At 41.4% G+C, this 20,138-nt stretch overlaps 1 protein-coding gene across 2 annotated transcripts in view; it reads right to left on the bottom strand.

The window, feature by feature from the left end:
- Dera (deoxyribose-phosphate aldolase) overlaps positions 1-20,138 on the bottom strand; it is a 111,390-nt gene that overhangs the window by 80,994 nt on the left and 10,258 nt on the right. Inside the window, exon 1 of one of the 2 annotated variants that reach the window (XM_023709589.1) lies at positions 15,103-15,163. The exons of the other annotated variant lie outside the window; for it this stretch is intronic. Coding sequence (XP_023565357.1) covers positions 15,103-15,148 — 46 coding nt within the window. The 5' untranslated portion in view covers positions 15,149-15,163. Of the gene's footprint in view, positions 1-15,102; positions 15,164-20,138 lie in introns of those variants that run through there. 2 annotated transcript variants of the gene reach the window in all.

Raw genomic sequence — 20,138 nt, 5'->3', positions numbered from 1 at the left:
AGAAACCAAGACACCAGCAAGCTGCTAGTATCATCACCACAGTCCCATCAGCCTAGTGACACATCTCTACTTCCCATTCTGCCTTAATCTCTTACGTCCTGTCCCACATGTCTATATCCGTAAAAGCATTTTTATGAATACTAACCCAAGTAAGTAATGAGAGCTCTACTGCATTCTCTGAAAAACTGTAACTCAAGAGTGTTACACCACAACAAACACCAGTCTGATCTCTCAATCTGTCACTTCTGACAAAACCCACCTACTCTCTGCTCAGACCTCACCTCCAGCTAGCTAGCTGTCAGCCCTAGTATGTCTAGAGTCCATTGCTGCATGGGCTGCAATACTTGCCGCTTACATCATCACGATGGAAGATGCTCGGGGTTCACTGCACCAGGTGGCTGCATTCTGGCACCTTCGTGGCGTGGTGGCATCTCTCCACAGACTGCAGGTGGAACATAAGGGATGGAAAGAGGGCTGCTGTGGTCTCTCGCTGCTTGTTGGTGCTGCTGCAGCTGCTTCCCTGCTTCTGCCTGTCCTTAGCCAAGGACATGTCTTCTGCGGTGCCTGCGGCCACGCCACCCTGCCATGCAGCCAGCCAACTACCAGATTAAAACCCCTACAACCTGTGAGTTGAAATAAATCTTTGTTCCTTTGAGTGTTGGGTATTTTGTCTCAGCCATGAGAAAAGTAACCAAGACTCAGGTTAATACAAAGGCCATTCACAGGAAGGCTAGCTTACAGTAGGCTCATCCACTTGGCTACAAAGGCCCTCAGGGCATAAGTGGAGGTTTGAGATTTGCTTAAAGCACTGGCTCTCAGTCTGGAGACCTTCCCAGCTGTCACAGCTGGGGACCTGGGGACAGGTGCCACTTCCATCCAGTGTGCAGAGAACAGGGATGCTGCTACACGTCCTCCAATGTACAAGACAGCCTCCCACCTCCAAGAACTATCTGACAGCAATGTCAGGCATGCTAACGCCGAGAAACTGACCTTAGGACTCAGAAAACTAAAGAGAAAGTGCAGCTTTGCTACATCCAGGGTGACTAAACTTGACAGTGGCTTCTGAGTAAAACACCTCAAGTACTAGGCCACAGCTAGACTTGTGCTGCTGAACCAGCAACCACTGGCCACATGCGCCTCGCCTGGCCCCTGAAACGTGAATAATCCCAATGAAGGTGTGCTTGAGGTGCAAACCAGACTGCAGACTCGGCTACAAAGCAATATGAAAAACAGCGCTTAGTATGTTTTTAATACTGAGTGCACAGTAAAATAGTGACTGGAATATATTTGGTTGAATAAATGTTATTAAAATATTTTCACCAGTTTCTTTTTACTTTTTCAAATGTGCATACTAGAAAGTTTTAGCACGGATCTAGACTCTTACATGGGTGATCAGGAGTTACTGAAGGTTTTCAAACCACGGCTTTTAAAGACAAGTGTTTTCACAAGGTCCACAGTTTGATCCCCGGTACCGTAAAGAAAAAAAGAAAAAAAAAAAAAAGGTGTTTTTAAAAGACTGGCCAGGCATGGTGGTGCATGCTTGTAATCCCGGCACTCAGGAGACTAAGGCAGGAGGATTGCTGTGAGTTCAAGGCCAACCGAGGTTACAAAGTGAGTTCAAGGCCAGCCTGAATTGCACAGTGAAATGTCTCAAAAAGAGGATAATCATCACACATAGCATACTGCATAGAAGTACACTGAGTATGCAAATATAAAGACATATTTATAGAGGCATTTTCAAGATCTATGCCTAGTTCAATAAAACACAGCAAATCCATAATATGGAATCCAAGTCAGCCATTAAAAAGAATTAGGTATATCAGTAAACACTGTCATGAAAAACCGATTAAGATGTATTTCTCATGGAAAATAAATAATTGTTTTAGCTATTTTTCATTGTTCAGACAAAATACCCAATAGCCAAAGTTAAAAGAAGTTTAAAAAAGGAGAAAAGTTTATTTCAGCTCATAGTCTACGGAGGTGACAGTCCAGAGCTGGCTGGCACCAGTGTGGCAGGGTGGCACGGCAAAGGGATATCACTGAGGAGCAACAGTCCATGGCGTACAGGCAAGAGACAGCAAAGCCGCAGCGAGCCTGCCTTCTTTCTGTCCCTTCATATTCCATCCAGGTTCCAATCCTATTCACACACGCTGCGCATGGGATTCCATTATCCACACTCAGAACTCAGCCGATTTAGTTCCCACACACCCCTAATTCCAGCATCACACACCCATGATCCACCCACCTCTCAAAAACCCCACCTATGGGCACAAGATTTTGGGGGTACATCTAGATACAAGCCAGAACAGTACAGAACCTTTTGGGTACTTTTCAAAGCAAAAATAAAACCAATAAGAGATAGCTTGGCAGTGTAAGCGCTTGCCTGGCAAGTGCAAGGACCTGGGTTTGGTCCCTGTACTGCATGCCATGCCAACCCGGGAACCAGGTGTGGGGGTGCACACCTATAATCACAGTGCTGAAGAGGCTGAGACAGGAGACTCACTGCAAGTCCAAGCCACATACTGAGACCCTGTACCAAATAAGTATCACAATATGCACCAAATTGGTAAGTATTTCTATCAAATACATATATTTCTGACTTTCTCATTACATACACTTCCTAACACTTAAATTTCTACAAACAAACCTGCATAGAAGCAAAGAGCTATGAGCCCAGCATTCTAGGAGGCTGAGGCAGGAGGGTCTTAAGCTGGAGTCCCACTTAGGCAACTGAGTGAGATGTTTTTCAAAACTAAAAAAGGACTGGGGATGTAGCTCAGGATAAATGCCCTGGCTTAACTACCAGTACTGAGAGAAAAATAAGCAACAAAGAACATGGGAATTTCTTATTAAGCAGAAAAAACAAAACATACTTAACACTTAAATTAAGGGGAACAGCCAGACAGCAGTGAACAGGACAGAAAGAGTAGCACTCTTCAGGGATCAACAGTGACGCAGCTGCCGCTGAGCCCAGACATCAGCTACCCATCCCTCAGGCCCTTGGGCACTTGCACATCTCGTGGCCAACCCCAGTTACAGAGCTCTGCCATGAAGCTGGCCTGACACAGGTACTCAGTGTCAGGTCTAAATGATGTCTTAACCTATGTAAAACATGGGCAAAATGTTGAGACCTAGGCCACAGGTAAAACCTGATTTTTAAGTTATTCCTGTGTGTCACCAACATTTCACACACGAGATGAGCCCACACTTTAGAGCCACCATGGCCCACACATGGCTACAGCTTCCCCTCAGGTGTGGGGCCTGTCCAGGGAATCACAAAGTGTGAGTCTCACTTCTTCAAATTAGTGACTTAGCAAGACCCCATCTCAAAATAAGAAATAAAAAGGGCTAGCATGTAGTTCAGTGTGAAGGTCCTGGCTTCAATCCCCTGAACTGCCAAAAAAATAAAAAGATAAGTGGAGATGGGTTTGGGTTGGCCGAGGAGGCAAAGGCAGGATTAGCATTCTAAAAGCAAGAACCTGAGGTATGAGAACTCAAGTTTGGTTTAGGAAAAACTGACTTTTTTTCCCCCTGAAGAATCAAATACATATCAGAGAAAACCAGAAAAAAAGCCCGAAAGGTAGTCTGGTGACATATCATGAAAAGCTAGGCTGGTAGACTAAAAGAGCTAAATAATCCATAGAAAAATGGGGAGACTGAAATTCTTAAACCTCAGAAGCCCAATTATAATCTACCTTAGCTTTCTAGAAAGCAAATCTAAAGTTCTATAAAGCCACTAGTTCACTATTTGAATACTGAGATATAAGCAGTAGCTAATCTAAATTCTAGTATCTACTTAGAGCTACATTCATCAGATTACCATTATAAAGTATTCAGGTGGACCAGCGAGATAGCTCAGCGGACTAAGCACCTGCTTAGGCAAGCACATGGACCAGGGTTCAATCCCAGCACCATGTGCTGCAACGGCCCCACACTAGGACGCACTGAGCCAGCCACCACAAATACAAGCTGTGTAGTGAGACCCTGTACCAAATACATAAAAAAATAAAATAAAATATTACAACTAAAGCCACACTTGTCATACTAAATGACAGAAATCTAAATCCCAACTAAGCAAAAACTTCATTTAGAACTCCACTGTCTGGAGTTCATGGCATTCACACATGGTATTCATTAGTAAACCATCAAGACATATATTCCCTGCCATCTACAAATCCCTCTTATGATACCCCCAGTGCTGTTTTCCTAAGTATGTGCACCATGATGTCACTGGTACCTTGCCTGTATTCCCTAGTAAAGCGATACTTCCTGTCCCTGGAACACCCTTCCCTCCAGTCCGCTGGGTGTCTCTCTGTCACCACTCAGTGTCACTGTGAACATCACCTTCTCCACAAAGCTTCCCCTAACTTCTTGACACACAGATATCAGGCACCCTGGCTCATGTGCTCCCTCAAGACCCTCTGCTACTTCTGCTGGCGAGATAATCACCAAAAAAAATAGCATAAGTGAAAGTCCATAATCAGGGCTACCACAAGCTCTCACCCCCAACCCAACACTGAGAACACGTGCAATCAGATCTATATACCTTCCCCAACACACACACACACACACACACACGAAGGGAGAGCTCATTTCTGCACAAACTAACCAGAAAAGACTAAGCAATTTAGAGCCTATGAATGAAGAAACCCAACAAGATCAACCTAGTGCTGATAAGTCCCATCATTTGCCCACAAAACAGCTAATGAGCTTTCTGCTGCTATGAAATTTGGAGGAAGTCCACAAAACAAACCTCTTAACACCCACTGAAAGCTTAGTGAGATACTTCCCAAATCATTCTAGGTTTGATAATTTACTACAAGGATCTGGGTGTGATGGCACACACCTGTAACCCAAGTACTCGGAAGGCTGAGGCATGAGGATTCACTTGAAGATCAAAGCTAGCCTGGGCTACACAGCAAGCTCAAGGCCAGCCTAGAATATATAGCAAGACCCAGCCTCAAAACCACAACAGCAACAACAAAACTTTACCAGAAGGACATTCAGAAGGTACTAAACATTAGAAAACAAAGAGACATATGGGACAAAGTCCCAGACAGCTCTCAGCCAGGGACAGGGTTAACTCTGCTTGGTAGCAATGGGCAATGGCACGTTCAGCATATGGCCAACCAAGACACCTCACATAGACTTTGACGTCCATAGCTTTCCCTGGGGTTTCATCAAAAAGACAGGGCTAGCTGCCCAGAGGCTTGGCCTTAGTCTCTAGGTCCTCTAGACTCAAGCTGCTACCACAGGGTCCAAAATACTCATCATCCAGGTCTGTGAGACTCTGTAGCGGCCTGAAGTCCCAGGTCAACCTCTCAACAAGCCAGCCTTAAAGTTAGGGACTGGTTCCAATGAGCCATGAACAAAAGCTAGCCCTTTCTCTGGCAAGGTTAAATTTTTACTACACAGCTGCCTGCCTCTTTAACACAAAAGCACAATGAAGGATCATCTAACCTATATGAAATTTTCTTTTATTAAAAAAAAATGAAAACAAAGTGGGATGGGGTGTGGTGGAGAGCAGACATCATCAGAAGTAAAAACAGAAGAAAAATTTGAAATAACTATAAATAATGTCTTTACTTATAAAGCAAGAAAAGAAGTTACTACTGTGGGCAAGACAGCTCAGCGGTCTAAAGCGCCTGCTTAGGCAAGCTTAGGCAAGCCTAGGGATTGCAGCTCTATCACCAGCACCACAGGCCAAGCCAGCCCTTCCCCTAGGATGGGCTGAGTAGGCCACCAAAATAAATAAATAAATAAATAAATAAGAAGAAGAAGAAACAAACCAAAATAAAAAAAAAAAAAAAAGAAATTCCAGAAAGACAAGGAAATAAAAACGATGTAGAGAAAATGGTAACCTTGATATTAATTAGTACAGCTACTTTGGAAAGCATTATGGAGGTTCATGAAAAAGAGAACTCCCATCTGATCAAGCAGCTCCACTGAGTATATATCCAAAGAGATGTTCTCCTGTTCATTGTTGCTTATGGGAACCAAGATACAGCACCAACCTAATTGTCTATCAATAGCTGAATGGATAAAGAAAACATGGTACATATACACTGTATACACAATAGATTACAATTAAATCCTAAAAAATAAAGAAGCCCAGTCATCTGTAACAGCATGACTTACTCTAGAGAATATCATGCCAGGTGAGCACATCAGGCATAGGAGAAGTATAGGCTCTCACATGTAAATAATCAAACTCTAGAAGCAGAGGACAGAAGGGTGGTCACAAGCGACTAAAGGCAGTGAGATAGAGGTACTGATACCAATACAAATTTCTAGTTAGGAAGGAAAGAGAAATTCAAGAGCTGTCCTGTAGCCAAGTGTGGTGGTGCAGGCCTATAATTCGAACATTCTGAGATGCTAAGGGAAGAAAAGTGCACACCCAAGCCCAGGTTAGGCAACTTAGCAACTAGGGAAGACTCTGTCTCAAAAAAAATGAAAAAATGGGCTAGGGGTGTTCTTCCATATAAAAGCTCTGAATTTGAACCCAGCAGGATAGAAAACTATTGTACAACATGTTGACTTTAGATAATAATGATGTATATCTTATTCTCAAAAAACTGAGGGCCAGCCAAATAGCTCAATGGATTAAAGTGGCTGCAAGCAGGCACAGGGGCCAGAGGTTCAATCCCCAGGCCTGCCGTGCTGACTCCTCCCCCGGGGCGAGCTGAGATGGCAATTAAGACTGGGCGTGGTGGCACCCGCCTATAATCCCAGCTCTTGGGAGGCTGTAAACAGCAGGATCACTACAAGTCCGATCTAGGAGTGAGACCCTGAACACCCTGTAGACCCTTCCCTAAAAACATTAAAAAAAAAAAAAGAAAAAAGAAAAATTGCTCAGAGAACTTGTAGCTATTCTCCTCACAAAAAGTATGTTTTAATGTATATGTTAAATGGCTTGATTCAGCCATTCTATGATATACATATACTTTGAAGTATATTATTCAAAATAATAAATATAACTTTTGTAAGCTAAAATAACTATTTTTAAAAAGGAAAAAGTAATGGAACAAACAACTCATCAAATTTCCCAACACTACAGAAGCATAAGCATACTTGCAAACAAAGTGTGTGGGTAATGTCCTATCAAGTGTGTGGGTAATCCAAAAAGGGGGGTCCCACCAAGGCACATCACTGTAAAACTTGAGAAATCTGAGAATAAAAAGAACATTTTTCAAGATCCCTAATGATAAAATGAAAAAGAATGCATTACAAAATAGGGGTAAGAATAGCAGCCAATCCCTACACAGGAGCAAGGGCTACACCCAACAGAAGAATAATTTCAAATTCTTGAAGAATCAAGTGTTTCAACACAGATTCTAGGGGCCAGAGATATATAGCTCAGGGGCATAAGCGCCTGCCTAGCATGCACAATGTCCCGAGTTCAAGCTCCGGTCCCACAAAAAATATAAGAAATGACCGCCTCTGGGGAGAAGAAACTGTGTATACACTTCAGTGAGGCTGAGTTTTTTTTTTTTTTTTTTTCATTTACTCTTATATAGACTTTTATCTTTTCAAAAGATATACACATATGTTCTCAACAAAGTTAAACAATTTCAAAGAAGAAAGCACTTTATTACTCATCAGGATGCACACAGCAAGCCTCATGCCACACAATAAAAGGGATGAAGCACTAGTCACATGATTTCACTTCCTCAAAGGGACACTGCGACCATTTGATTAAAAACAGGAGTCAGGGCTGGTGAGATGGCTCAGTGGTCTAAAACACCTACTTAGAACAAGTTGAGCAAAGTACAGGGACCACCGTTCAATCCCCAGCACCACATGCCAGCCAGCCCCGCCCCCTGGTGGGCTGAGCTGGCCACACACACACACACACACACACACACACAAATAAATAAATAAAATAAAATAAAATAAAATAAAAAAACAGGAGTCAGAATTAGAGCCTTGCCTGGCAAGTGCAAGGACCTAAGTTCAACTCCTGGTACAAAAAAAGAGAAAGAATTAGAACTCTAGAGGACCCAACTTCAATTCAGTGTTTATTAGCTACCTAACACTTACACAGTACTTTATTTCCCCAACAGTTCTCGTAAGAGGTTGAATGCCATACATACATCAAAATCAAGCATCCCTGAATATCTCCTAAATGTTTCCTAAGCTCCATCCTGCTATTTCATCGTTTTCCCCTTACTTCAGAAATGTCATTAAAAGATATACTATTCTAACCCTAAAAGATGCAGTTTCTCTTGTAGACCATGAGGATTTACATCATGGGCTTAGGAGTATGACTACAATCTCGCTGTATCATAGAAACTGCTTTGTAAGGTAAGGTGTGGCGGATTAACTGATCAACTTGTAACAGCCAGCTGAACTGAATCAGTGAGGCACTGGGTGTGGAAAGCTCACTTAAAGATTGTTGCCAACAGCATAAAAAGGAGAACTGGAGAGGGAAGGGTGGTGTACTGTTCATCCTCCTAGCGAAGCTGGTCACAATGTCTTCCTGATGGAGCTCAGCTGTTCTCGTTCCCCCCTGAGGACACCTCCTGGCTCCAATGCAGACCCCTCAGCCTGCTGGCACAGATATTTTTCCTCGTGGTGCAGATTTTCTAGCTTCTACCACTTGACCTTTAGGTTTTCCCAGTGCAGATACACAAAACAGACTTGTGTAAGACATTGTTGTGGGCTCTAGGCCTCCAGGTGGGACTTGTAGAAGACGCTGCCGTGGGTTCAGTCTTCAGCTGGATGCATGAAGGATCTAGGCTCTCAGCTGGATTCTGGGGTCTCTAGCACATGGACAGAACTCTGGCACTCTTCTGCACTTGAATCTTTCAGTGAATATTATAAAATAACTCTAAAATAAATAATTTTATAATCCATAATTATAAAAATTATGTGTTCTGTATTAAATTGTTTCCCTTGTAAGCCCTAAATACAACATAAGGGTAAGAGAAAACATCTCAGATACAGGAAGACAAAAAAGTCTTTCACAGCTCCTTTCACACTATAAGGAGCCTCTTTTGCTTTTACAAAATGAACTATCAGCCCAAGTCAAGTCATATCTCTTCAGCCTCTACCTCTACCTCTCACTATGCACAGAAAGTCAGGGACCCACACAATTCCACATACAGAGAGACACAGTTAAAATACCCAACAATGTTGTGAGCTCAGCCCTGAACTGAGGGCTTCAAATACCTAGCATCTAAAAAGTCTCTTTCATGCTTTTTAGTTAAATTAATATCTTACATAGATTGTACAACAGACAAGAGTTCCCATATCATAAGAAATGTAACTGTCAAGGTCTTGCTTTTATTGCTATATGTTCTCATGAAGATAGATCATCAGAAACTTACCAAGCACATCAGATTTCCAAATAGGCAGTCATTCAACTCAATATACTCCAAGAAAACTTCTAATGAGTTTCTCCAAGGCCATAAATGTGCTGAATGCTCAGAAAGAATCGTTAGACCATAAAGAAATTCATCAAGAAGCTAGGTAACTTGGGCCCCCTGTTGGGTAAAGATTCAACTCTCAGTTCGGGGGAAAAAAATTGATCAATTAGTGTACGAATCAAGAGCTTCAGAGAAATACTACTTAACTCTTTGCTGTCAATGAAAGATTTCTGTCTCAATAAAAGACTTGAGGAAGGAACTTAAATTAAAATTTTACAATATCCAAAGATGCCACCAACCAATAGATTCAAGTATCAGTCAATAGATAAGTCAATAGATATTATTCAGAGAGCTTCTACATCTGCTGGATGTTGTGCCAATCATGCAAGTTAAAGAGCTGGCAAGCATTTTTTCAAGCTAACAGAGAACTACACAAAATTAATACTGTGAAAATACCATAAATATTATTTAAATGCTCCAGAACAGAACTAAAATAAGTAAAATTATTTCATTTAAATTTAAATAAGATGAATAAACTCCCTGAACATGCCTAAATATATTAATAGAAATTAAAGATTTTATTATCTGGGCCCATTTTTTCTGAAATCCATTCTCCTATTACCCCTGCCCAGTACTCAATATCTTACTGCCATTATCCAATACCCCATTTAAATCTCATTTCATGAAACATCTATTATACTTTACCATCAATTTAAGCTAATACATGACTTCTCCTAGGAACAATTAATTTTAAGTCTTACCTCTAAGGTGAGACTCAGAAAATTATAACATGTTTTATGAGGGTGTTAACTTTCGTTTCCTAAAATTTGTGAGTTCTTATTAAGTCCTTCTCAGCAAATATTTTTAAGTGACCTACTGAAAATCACTGAGTCACCTATTAATATTTATATAGTTGAATTTTGAAAGCAAAATCTATTTTTGTTTTTTAAATGTTGTTCTCAAAAACAATTTAAAATGTTCTCAAATAATCACATATGAGCCCTTGTCTCCATTTATTGAAAACGGTCATACTATGGTACCAATGAAATTTACTGAGTGAAGACTTAAGAGTTTGGCTACTAATTAACTGTCAAAGATGTTAATCAAGAAAAATATCTAGAAAAAAATTAGGATGGATAAATGCTAATGGATGGGGAGGGAATGATAACTTATAATCATTTAATCGTATTTCTATACAAAAGAAAGCTTGTCAGCATAGAGTATGGAGATTTCAACTTCCACTATACGCCTGCATGCAAAGCATGATAAAAACATATGATGAATTTTTAAACAACAAAAACTGCAGAAGAAGAAATGCTGCAATTTGTCCCTCTCGAAATACTCCCCTCCCTTCAATCACACATGTCCCATCATACAGCCCACATTCGGAAGCAGTTCTTGAAATCCTCCTTCATGACTGTCTTCAGTTGTGATGCCATCCCTGCCTCGATGTCCTGGATCAATTCAAAACATTTACCTTTCCTGGTCACTTTGACTTTGAGGACAGCCAGAATTGTCACAGTGCCGGATCTGGCAATTACGGGGGATAAGAACACACCATGATGATTTCATTTGACGGAAATTGCCATGAGTGTTTCTAGCAATTCAAGATAATGAAGTAGCCATGACAGCACAACTAAGGACATAAAAGAAAATTTCCAGAACTGCTTCAGCCAGTGGTGAGAACGGGATGTTTGAAGCAAGAGAAATATTCTGAGGCAGATTAAGGGCAATGTGTCTTTCACTAACATGAGTTTTTATAAGCATTCACCACGTGTTATGACCACACTTTGTACATCAGGGCTTCAACTGCCCCTAGGAATTCCAATTTTCTTTTACAACCCCATATTCCAGTCTGCAAATATTCTTGCTCAAAATCCACTACACTAGGGTAGAACTTTCTACCAGCTTTTTTAATATTTTGCATAAAGGTACTATGGCAGTTTTTCTACACACACTACCTCATTTGATCTTAATAATTACTCTGTATCCTACCTTTTATTCATCACATTTTATAAATACAAACACTTAAAAAAGCATCGGCAGAAGAAACCAAACTGGAATCCAAGACAGTCCAACTTCAAAGTCCTAATTCCTTTTAAAACTGAAGCTGTATTTAGGAGTAACCCCTGCCCTGTGCCTATCTACTTACAGGTATATAGTATAGAACTATACAAACAAGTTCTCAAACTGTGACTAGAGCTCATCCATCCTTTGACATTGGAGAGAGCTACGTTTTGAAGGAAAAAAAAAAACTCACTGTGTAGCCACAGCGCATACTATACAAACCTCGTATCCCATTATCTATCTTCTGATATGCAGAAAAAATTAAACGCTCTCCAGATTTCTATTTCCCAGTCTCATATGCTCCAGCAAGCCTTTTTCTGTGCTTACATATATATTTAAATCTGCACGTAGGCAGAAGGAGCTTGGATGTAGGTGTACGCCGTAAGCAGCAGGCATCTAACATGTGCTGAAATCCTCTGACTGTAAGCAGACAGGGCTGGAGTTGATATTGTCTCCCAAAACAAACAAACCAACCCCCGCCACATTCTGGAGCTCAGTGACTGCCAATACTGTCTGGGAATAGCTGTTCAAAACAGAATTAGAGTAGAAACCACCACCTGCTGGGTGTTGATTCAAAACACTGCTTCCCACAGCACCTGATCTTCTGCAATTTCTACTCAGGAAGAAGGTTCTTTTGTGGCACAGGGTTTGACAAGGTGGCTGTTTTTCCCATTGCTTTCAGATGCTGTATGACAAGTCATCAAAAGCACTAAAGCACCAGCCCTTCTCTATGAGTGGAAGTCACTACATGTGCCCACTCAGAAGTTGGTCTGAGTTAGCGAGACAATAACTCTGTGACATTCTCCCGTGTGGTGCACCTCGGGGACACAAGCTTCCTGCCGCCTGCTCCATTGACCCAGGTGACCTCGAAGCCCTGCTGGAAATCACATGACCAGGGCAGCATTCTAAAAGGTGCTGGGTCTCATCCAATTTCACAAGAGAAGCCTGCTTCTGTCTGCAGGGCAGGATTTAACAGCAACAGACCAGAAAGCTGAGAAAGAACTTAAGGTCAAATGTACAAAAACACAGAATGGACAGAAGTCAAAATGGCAAGATTTCAGGGACAGCACATCAGATCCCACAATCAAATATAACCTTTGGTTAAATACAGTATCTTAAATTGCACAATTAAAAGTGTAAAGTTTCCTTTCCCTGGAAAAGTACCTTATTACACCATAAATCTTTAGAGAAAAATGAATTTTCTATCATCTACCCACATGGCTTTTAATAGAGGAAAGGAATCCTCCAAGCAAACTCCTAGAGGTAGAGAAAGCACATAACGCAAGCAGGTGTACTTGGCCCAAACTGAGAATGTAAGTCAGTAGTTGCGCTCTTCCCTAACACGTATGACACCCTGAATTCAATCCCTAGCACCAACAAACAAATAGCCAGGCGTAGTGGCGGAAGCCTGTAATCCCAGCACTCCGGAGGCTGAGGCAGGAGTATCATTATGAGTTCGTTTGAGTTTGAGGCCAGCCTGGGCTACAAAATGAGTTTAAGACCAGTCTGAGTAGCATAGTGAGACACTGTCTCAAAAAGATCAAAAACCAACCAACAAAGACACATGAGGTTAAAGAACTACAGGGATTTAAGATGGATTTTCAAAACCAGACATAATTTGCCGTATAACAGAAGAGCCAGTCTAACAAGATCATAGTGTATGTATGGGAGGAAAAGAAATTAACAGGAAAAGGATAAAATAAGTGGAATCTTGAAAGAGAGCAAAGTACAAAGGCACTAAGTTACTAGAAAGCATGGAAATACTTTCTTAATAACTTATTTAGCAAATACTAATTTTAAAACTCATGTCATGAAAAGTACTGGTCTAAGTGATTAAATTAGAGATACATTTGGCCCAAACAGATACAGACACTTATCAACAAGGATAAAGCCTCATGGTTATATGCAAACACAAAACTGAAATCAATAGATATGATAAAACAAGACAAAGTATCTTGCAAAATCAACAGTGAAAGGTTCAGCAGAGCCAACCAAGTATGTGTTGAGAGGAGAGGTATATCTTTCTTATTGTTGCAAAAAATATCCAACACCCACAAATTAAAGAGGAAGGCTTATTTTAGTTCACAGTTGATAGAGCTTTCAGTACATAGCCAGTCCCAAGGCAAGGCAGCACAGCAGAGGGCATCCCAGAGGAGAAAGGATCTGTGGTGTGGTGGGCAGAAGGCATACAGCCTTCCTTCTCCTTTGTATTCCATTCGGGCCAGCAGCCCATTGGTTAGTGCCACCCACACCTGGGGTGGGGCTTCCCATTAGCCACACCCAGAACTATGCTAAACCAATCAATGGACTAATCCTGTTATCAGACCCATAATTCAGTATCTCCCTCTCTCTCTCTCTCTCTCTCTCTCTCTCTCTCTCACACACACACACACACACACACACACACACACACACACGATCCAGCCACTTCCCCAAAGCCCCACCTATGAGCACATGAAGCGCTTGAGGTCATAAAGCACAACAAGGTGACCTAATGAAAGCAATTATTTCAAGAAGATGACTAAGAACAGATGGAATCACTGATTAAGGACGAATGCATTTACCGATCGCACATCAAAATGACTTAATGACACTTCTCCTATAATATTTGCACTAATTAAGCCAGGCTGTCATTAGGTTCATTTTACTGAAGGAGAAAAATGAAGCTCAGAGACTGCATTATATGTTTAAGATCACACAGTACCTGTCAGAGTTATAAAAGAAGCACAAGTCACTATAATTCCAAAACCTAAATTATTTCTAGAATGCTGTATATATAATGTCTAGAAATTCTTTTTTTTTTTTTTTTTTTTTTTTTTTTTCTTTTTGGCAGAACCGGGGATTGAATTCAGACCCTTGCGCTTGCCAGGCAAGTGCTTATCCTACTGAGCTATCTCCCCGGCCCTATAACATCTTGAGTAAAAGAATCAACTACTGAATTCAAATCTGTCCAACTAACCAAAACCTATCCACTTGATTTACATTGTTACCAGAACTTAATTGACAATTATATTTTCCATAGTAAGATTTCCCACCTGCTCACTTTCACTCAGACTTTCAACAGCTTTACTCGGCTATTCCCACTAACTCAGCTATTCCCTTTGAAGAGAGACAGACTACAGTAATTTCATTAAGGTCACATATTGCTGGCTGGCTTGCTTGGCCTTTTGAGACACGATCTCACTATGTCATTCATGCTGGCCTTGAAATCACTATGTAGCCCAGACTGGTTTCCAACTCGTGGTGATCCTCTTGCCTCAGCCCCCTGCACTGAGACTACAGGCACGTGCCTCCATCTCTGGCTCAGATTATACACTTCTCACAAAGTGGAAGCACACCATAAAGGAGCCAAATAACCAAAACCACAAATTTGAAAAGACATCTAATTTGGTTCTTATTATTTGAGCAAACAATAAGAAAAAGTGTAACCAAATATGGATTTTTTTTGGCATAGATAACAAAGCCCAAGGAACAGAAACTAGCTCTGAGGTCCCCACTGTGATGTAGGTGTATGACAAGATGAGACTGCACAGAAATGACGGAAAAAAGGCAAAGGCAAATCCGTAAGCTATTTGTATGGAAGAAATACTAGAACTATAACCAATACTCGGAGTGCATTAGAAAAAACAAAATAAAGGCTCTGTCCAGTAAGGATTTGCGAAGGCACCAGTAGTACAGCACTTGTCTAGCAGGTGCCTGGCCTGCAGATCCATCCCTGGTCTGCTCCCCCCATTGTGAAGTCAAAGTGTCCATCTGGGGAAAACATGTAGTACTGTCTTCACTGGAGTTTAATCAAGAAAAAAGGTAAGATACATGTTAACTGAAGTAGGAATTTTTAAGAGGGTTGTGCCAGAGGAAGAAAACGTGAATTTGATGCCCAGGTGTCTTGGTGGCCCCGCAGCTTAAACAGAGGAGGAGAGGTTGACTGGGCTCACAGTTTTTACAAATTTCAGTCAACAGTGGGCTGGCTCCTGGCAGAAGCTGAGATGCAGAGAGGGAAGCTGTTCAAGTCAGGTCAACCAGGAAGCAAAGGGAGAAGGCAAGAGCAGGAGCACAATAAACCCCTCCAGGCCCCACCTCCTCTGACCTGACTCCACCTCCTCTGACCAGGCCCCGCCCCCTCAGGGCCGGCCCCACCTCCTAACAGTCTATTCAGCTGTGCCTCATCATTAAATCGACCCACTATGGGGAGTTTGGGGGACACTTCAGATCTAAACCGTAACACGGGGTCGGCCAAATAGCTCAGCAGATTAAAGCGCCTGAAGCAGGCGCAGGGGCTGGGTGTTCCATCCCTGGGCCTGTCACACCAGCCCGGTCCCTAGGGCAGCGCTGAGACAGCAATTGAGACTGGGTGGGGTGGCGCGCACCTCTAATCCCAGCTCTTGGGAGGCTGTAAACAGGCGGATCACTATGAGTTTGATCTAGTAGTGAGACCTCGAACACCCTGTAGACCCTTCCCTAAAAACATATATATAAATAAATAAATAAATAAATAAATAAACCATAACACCAGGGAACATCACTAAACTACAACTCATTGTAAGTAATGATTATAAGACTTAAAAGCAGCTCAGAACTAGAAGAGATCATGTGTCTGGTTCTTGTCTTGCTTTGCTTTTAAGACAATTTTTTAGAGCAGTTTTAGATTCACAGTAAAACTGAGCAGAAGTTCCAGAGCTGTCCCACAGCGCCCCTTGTCTCCACACACACACACACACACACACACACACACACGTAGCCTCTCTCATTATCAACATCTGCCACCACAGTGGCACATATGTTACAAGTGATGGACCTGTGTCAGGCGGCTGCCTAACAGATTTGCAAAGTACAAGCCAAGAGCACTCAGGCCCCCTGTTCAAGGTCAATGGCCAGGCGCCATGGAAACTGGCCTACCTTGCCTGGACCCTCTCTTGTGATCTTCTCAAATAAACCAGCGTTTTCTGGGAGACAATATATAGCAAAGTACAGACATTTTACAGGACATCTAATTTCATTTTTTTTTTTAAGACACCTAATTTCAACGTGGCCTATAAAAGTAATCACTGCCAAGGATCAAAATGATTGAATTTCTGGAGGGATACAGCAAGAACTCTGCCTTTCTCTATGATGCTCTTCAGCACCATCAGCACCAATTCATACTTTTGGGACCCTACACACTAACCACATGGCCGACAGCCTTATTACAGTATAAGATTATTGGCATAATAATACACCATAATATAGGTGGAAAGATGATGGTTCATTTCCCAGTTGAAAGAAAGGGTGTTCCATTTTATGGGAGGAGGTGTGGGCCCCCCTTTATTGTATTTTTTTAATGGTGATCAAAGATAGTTTACCTAAAAAAAATATTCTTTGAAACCTTTGAATCTGTTTCTCTTATGGTCAAGTTTCTGCCCTTTAACCTTATCAACTAAGTTAACTTACAGACTTACATTATGGTCAAAGGATCTGGGGTAATGGGTACAGAAGAAAAGCATAAACATAGGGAGTAGCATGCAGGTAATCCTGGGTAACCCTAATTGTGTCCTGAGGCTCTAGTCTTCTTCAAAGTTCAATTTATAAAAGGCTGGATGTGGTGGTGCACACCTGTAATCCCAATCCCAGCACTTTAATCTGAGCTGAAATTGAAATGCTGCTGTCATAAGAGGCCAGGTACGTGTATCTGAGGGGTGCACAGCATCTGATAAGAAGCTGATTTAATTCAATGATGCCAATGAGTTAACTTTCACTTGTGTCATGTCAAAAGTGTTTGTCATATGTTTGAATTTTGGAGTATTTTGGATTTCAGACTTTTACATTAGGAATGTTCAATCTGTAATTAATGACTGCCTCATGAAGAATTAAACCTTTTTGTGCGCATTTTTCAGGAAAGGGTCTACAGGGTGTTCAGGGTCTCACTACTAGATGAGACTCAGTGATCTGCCTGTTTACAGCCTCCCAAGAGCTGGCATTACAGGCGCGCGCCACCATGCCCAGTCTCAGTAGCACTCTTAGCGTTCCCCAGGGGGCAGGGCCAGCAGATCAGGCCTGGGGATCGAACCCTGAGCCCTGTGCCTGCTTGAAGGTGCTTTAATCCGCTGAGCTATTTGGCCAGCCCCAAGAATTAAACTTTTAAATCACATGTGGTGGTGCACAACTGGGAAGCTGAGGCAGAAGGATCACAAGTTTGAACCCAGCCTTAAGAACTTAGTAAGACTCTATTTCAATATTTTTAAAGCTTTTAAAAATCAAGGAATGGGACAAAAGAAATCACCAACAGAGAAAAAAGAAAACCCACAGAGTGAGACAAAAATTATATTAGCCAGTTGTCACTCAGATGAAAGACTTCTATCTAGAACATATAAAGAAGAAAAAAAAAATCAGGCCCCCAAAATTCAAAGACCCAATCAAAAATGGGCACCTAAGATGAACACAGCATCTCAGATGAGAAAGTGCAAACAGCAAGTAAATACATGAAAAAGTGTTCAACATCACTGGTCATTCAAGAGATGCGAATTAAAAGAACACTGGCAGTCTGCCTTACTCCAAACAGAATGGCTATTTTCAAGAAATCAAAGAAAGACAAACGCTGGAGGGGCTATGGGAAAAATGAACCCTTCTATACTGTTGGCGGGAGTGAGGATTGGTGCAACCATGGTGGAAATCAATGTGGACATTCCTCAAAAAACTAGGATTAGAGCTTCCATTTGACCCAGCTACTCCCCTGCTGGGTATCTTTCCAGAAGAATTAAAAACATCACACCACGGCTGTATATGTGCACCTAGGTTGATAGCAGCACTATTAGTAATAGGTAAATCTAGACAACAACTCAAATGCCCATCAACCAAGGAATGGATAAAAAAGATGTGGTATTTTTATACAATGAAGTACTAACAACCATAAAGATAAACTCAAGGCTTTTACAGGTAAATGGATGCAACTCGAGACCATACTCCTAAGTGAAATAAATCAAACTCGCATGTGTAAACATTGCACTGTCTGGGGCTGGTGAGATGGCGCAGTGGTCTAAAGCACCTACTTAGAACAAGCTAAGCCAAGCAAAGCACAGGGACCTCAGTTCAATCCCCCAGCACCACATGCCAGCCCACCCACCCCCAGGTGGGCTGAGCTGGCCACACACTAAATAAATAAATAAATATAAAAAAAAAAAACATTGCACTGTCTTACTAGTGTGAGAAACTGAACATGTAAATAAGATGGAAAATGCACAACAGATACTGTGAATTGGGAAGAAACCGTTCAAAAGAAAGAGAAAGTGGGATGGGAGAAAGGGGGAAAAAAGGAGGGGAAAATATATATACATATATAATGCACAAGATAGTTAAGATAGCTATAAGGCTGGTTTCTCTCAGTTCACTGAAAAGAAAGGCTTCTGCAATTAATATTGTTTGGACAACATTTCTTGCCTATATCTTATACTCCAAATAACTACTACACAGATAACAATATGCAATGCATTAATTATCATTACTGTCATACCAGCCTTTTTGCAACTTTTTTTTATTTTTTTCTTTCTCTCTTTAAAATAAAAATGAAGGGCTGGAAGTGTAGGTCAGTGCAAAGGCCCTGGGTTTAATCCCCAGTACTAAAAAAAAAAAAAAGCAAAAACTTTCATGAAAATTTTTAAACACACAAAAGTAAAATAATTGTCTTGGTTCTTCTTTGAAAAACCGTCAGAAGTATTTACATTTCTGCAGGCATAATTAAGAAAACAAAAATCTCTCTCAAAATCCCAAGCTTCTTCGCCAAGTACAGTGAAGACTGTCACAACCTCCCTCCCTCGCAAGCTCCATGATATACACTTAATTCATAATCTCCAAGGAAAAGGAAGATATTTTTCTACCAGAAAATTAACTAAATTACTTTTCCTGGTAGACAATCTGACATCTTCAGCTAATGAGAGAGCTTTATGGGTTTATTCCCGCCAGTCTCCAAGACCGTGATGAAGGTACTCTAAAGTCAATTTCCAAATTCATCATGAAGAACATGTTTGACTGCATTTTTACATCAGCCACTGGCATCATTTGAATAAAATGTACCCGCTGTCAGGTCCTGCACACCTCTCAGATGCATGCAGCTGCACTGCGGGCTCACTCCCGATCCTTCTGCTCTGCCTTCCCATGCATCCTGCCACATTTCTTCCTTTATTTCAGGCAGAAAATAAACAGCTAGCATTTCCCCACATGTACGTTTACAGAAACTTTGCTTCCCAAATAAGTTAAAACAGATACATGAAGATATTAATGTAAATAATGCATAAATCAGGTATGGCAGCACATGCCCGCAATCCCAGCACTCTCTGGCTGAGGCAGAGAGCAAATTGGAGCCCAGCCTGTGCAGCTGAGTTAGAACCTGTGTCAAGAACAAGTGAAGACCCTGCAGTTTTGATATGTTCAGGATGGCCATTCAACAAGCGCAATATGGCCATTTCTTTTTTCCAGAGCATTAGTGCACCGTCATTAAGCAGAGTTGAGCCAGAGAGATAGCTCAGTAGAATAAGCACTTGGCTGGCAAGAGCAGGGTACTGAGTTCAATCCCCAATACCACAAAAAAAAAAAAAAAAAGAAGAAGAAGAAGAAGAAAAGAAAAAAGAAAGAAAGAAATTTCTGGGAACTGCATTACTATGAATAACCACTACGAAGACAACAATATGTAATGTGTCAATTATTGAAACTGTCCTACTAATTGGTTTTGAAACT

The sequence above is a fragment of the Octodon degus genome, unplaced genomic scaffold, assembly GCF_000260255.1.
Source record: "Octodon degus isolate 3935 unplaced genomic scaffold, OctDeg1.0 scaffold00012, whole genome shotgun sequence".
In the NCBI taxonomy this organism is placed as follows: domain Eukaryota; kingdom Metazoa; phylum Chordata; class Mammalia; order Rodentia; family Octodontidae; genus Octodon; species Octodon degus.
Note: the sequence above shows the minus strand (reverse complement) of the source record. Positions and strands in the feature narration are given on the sequence as shown.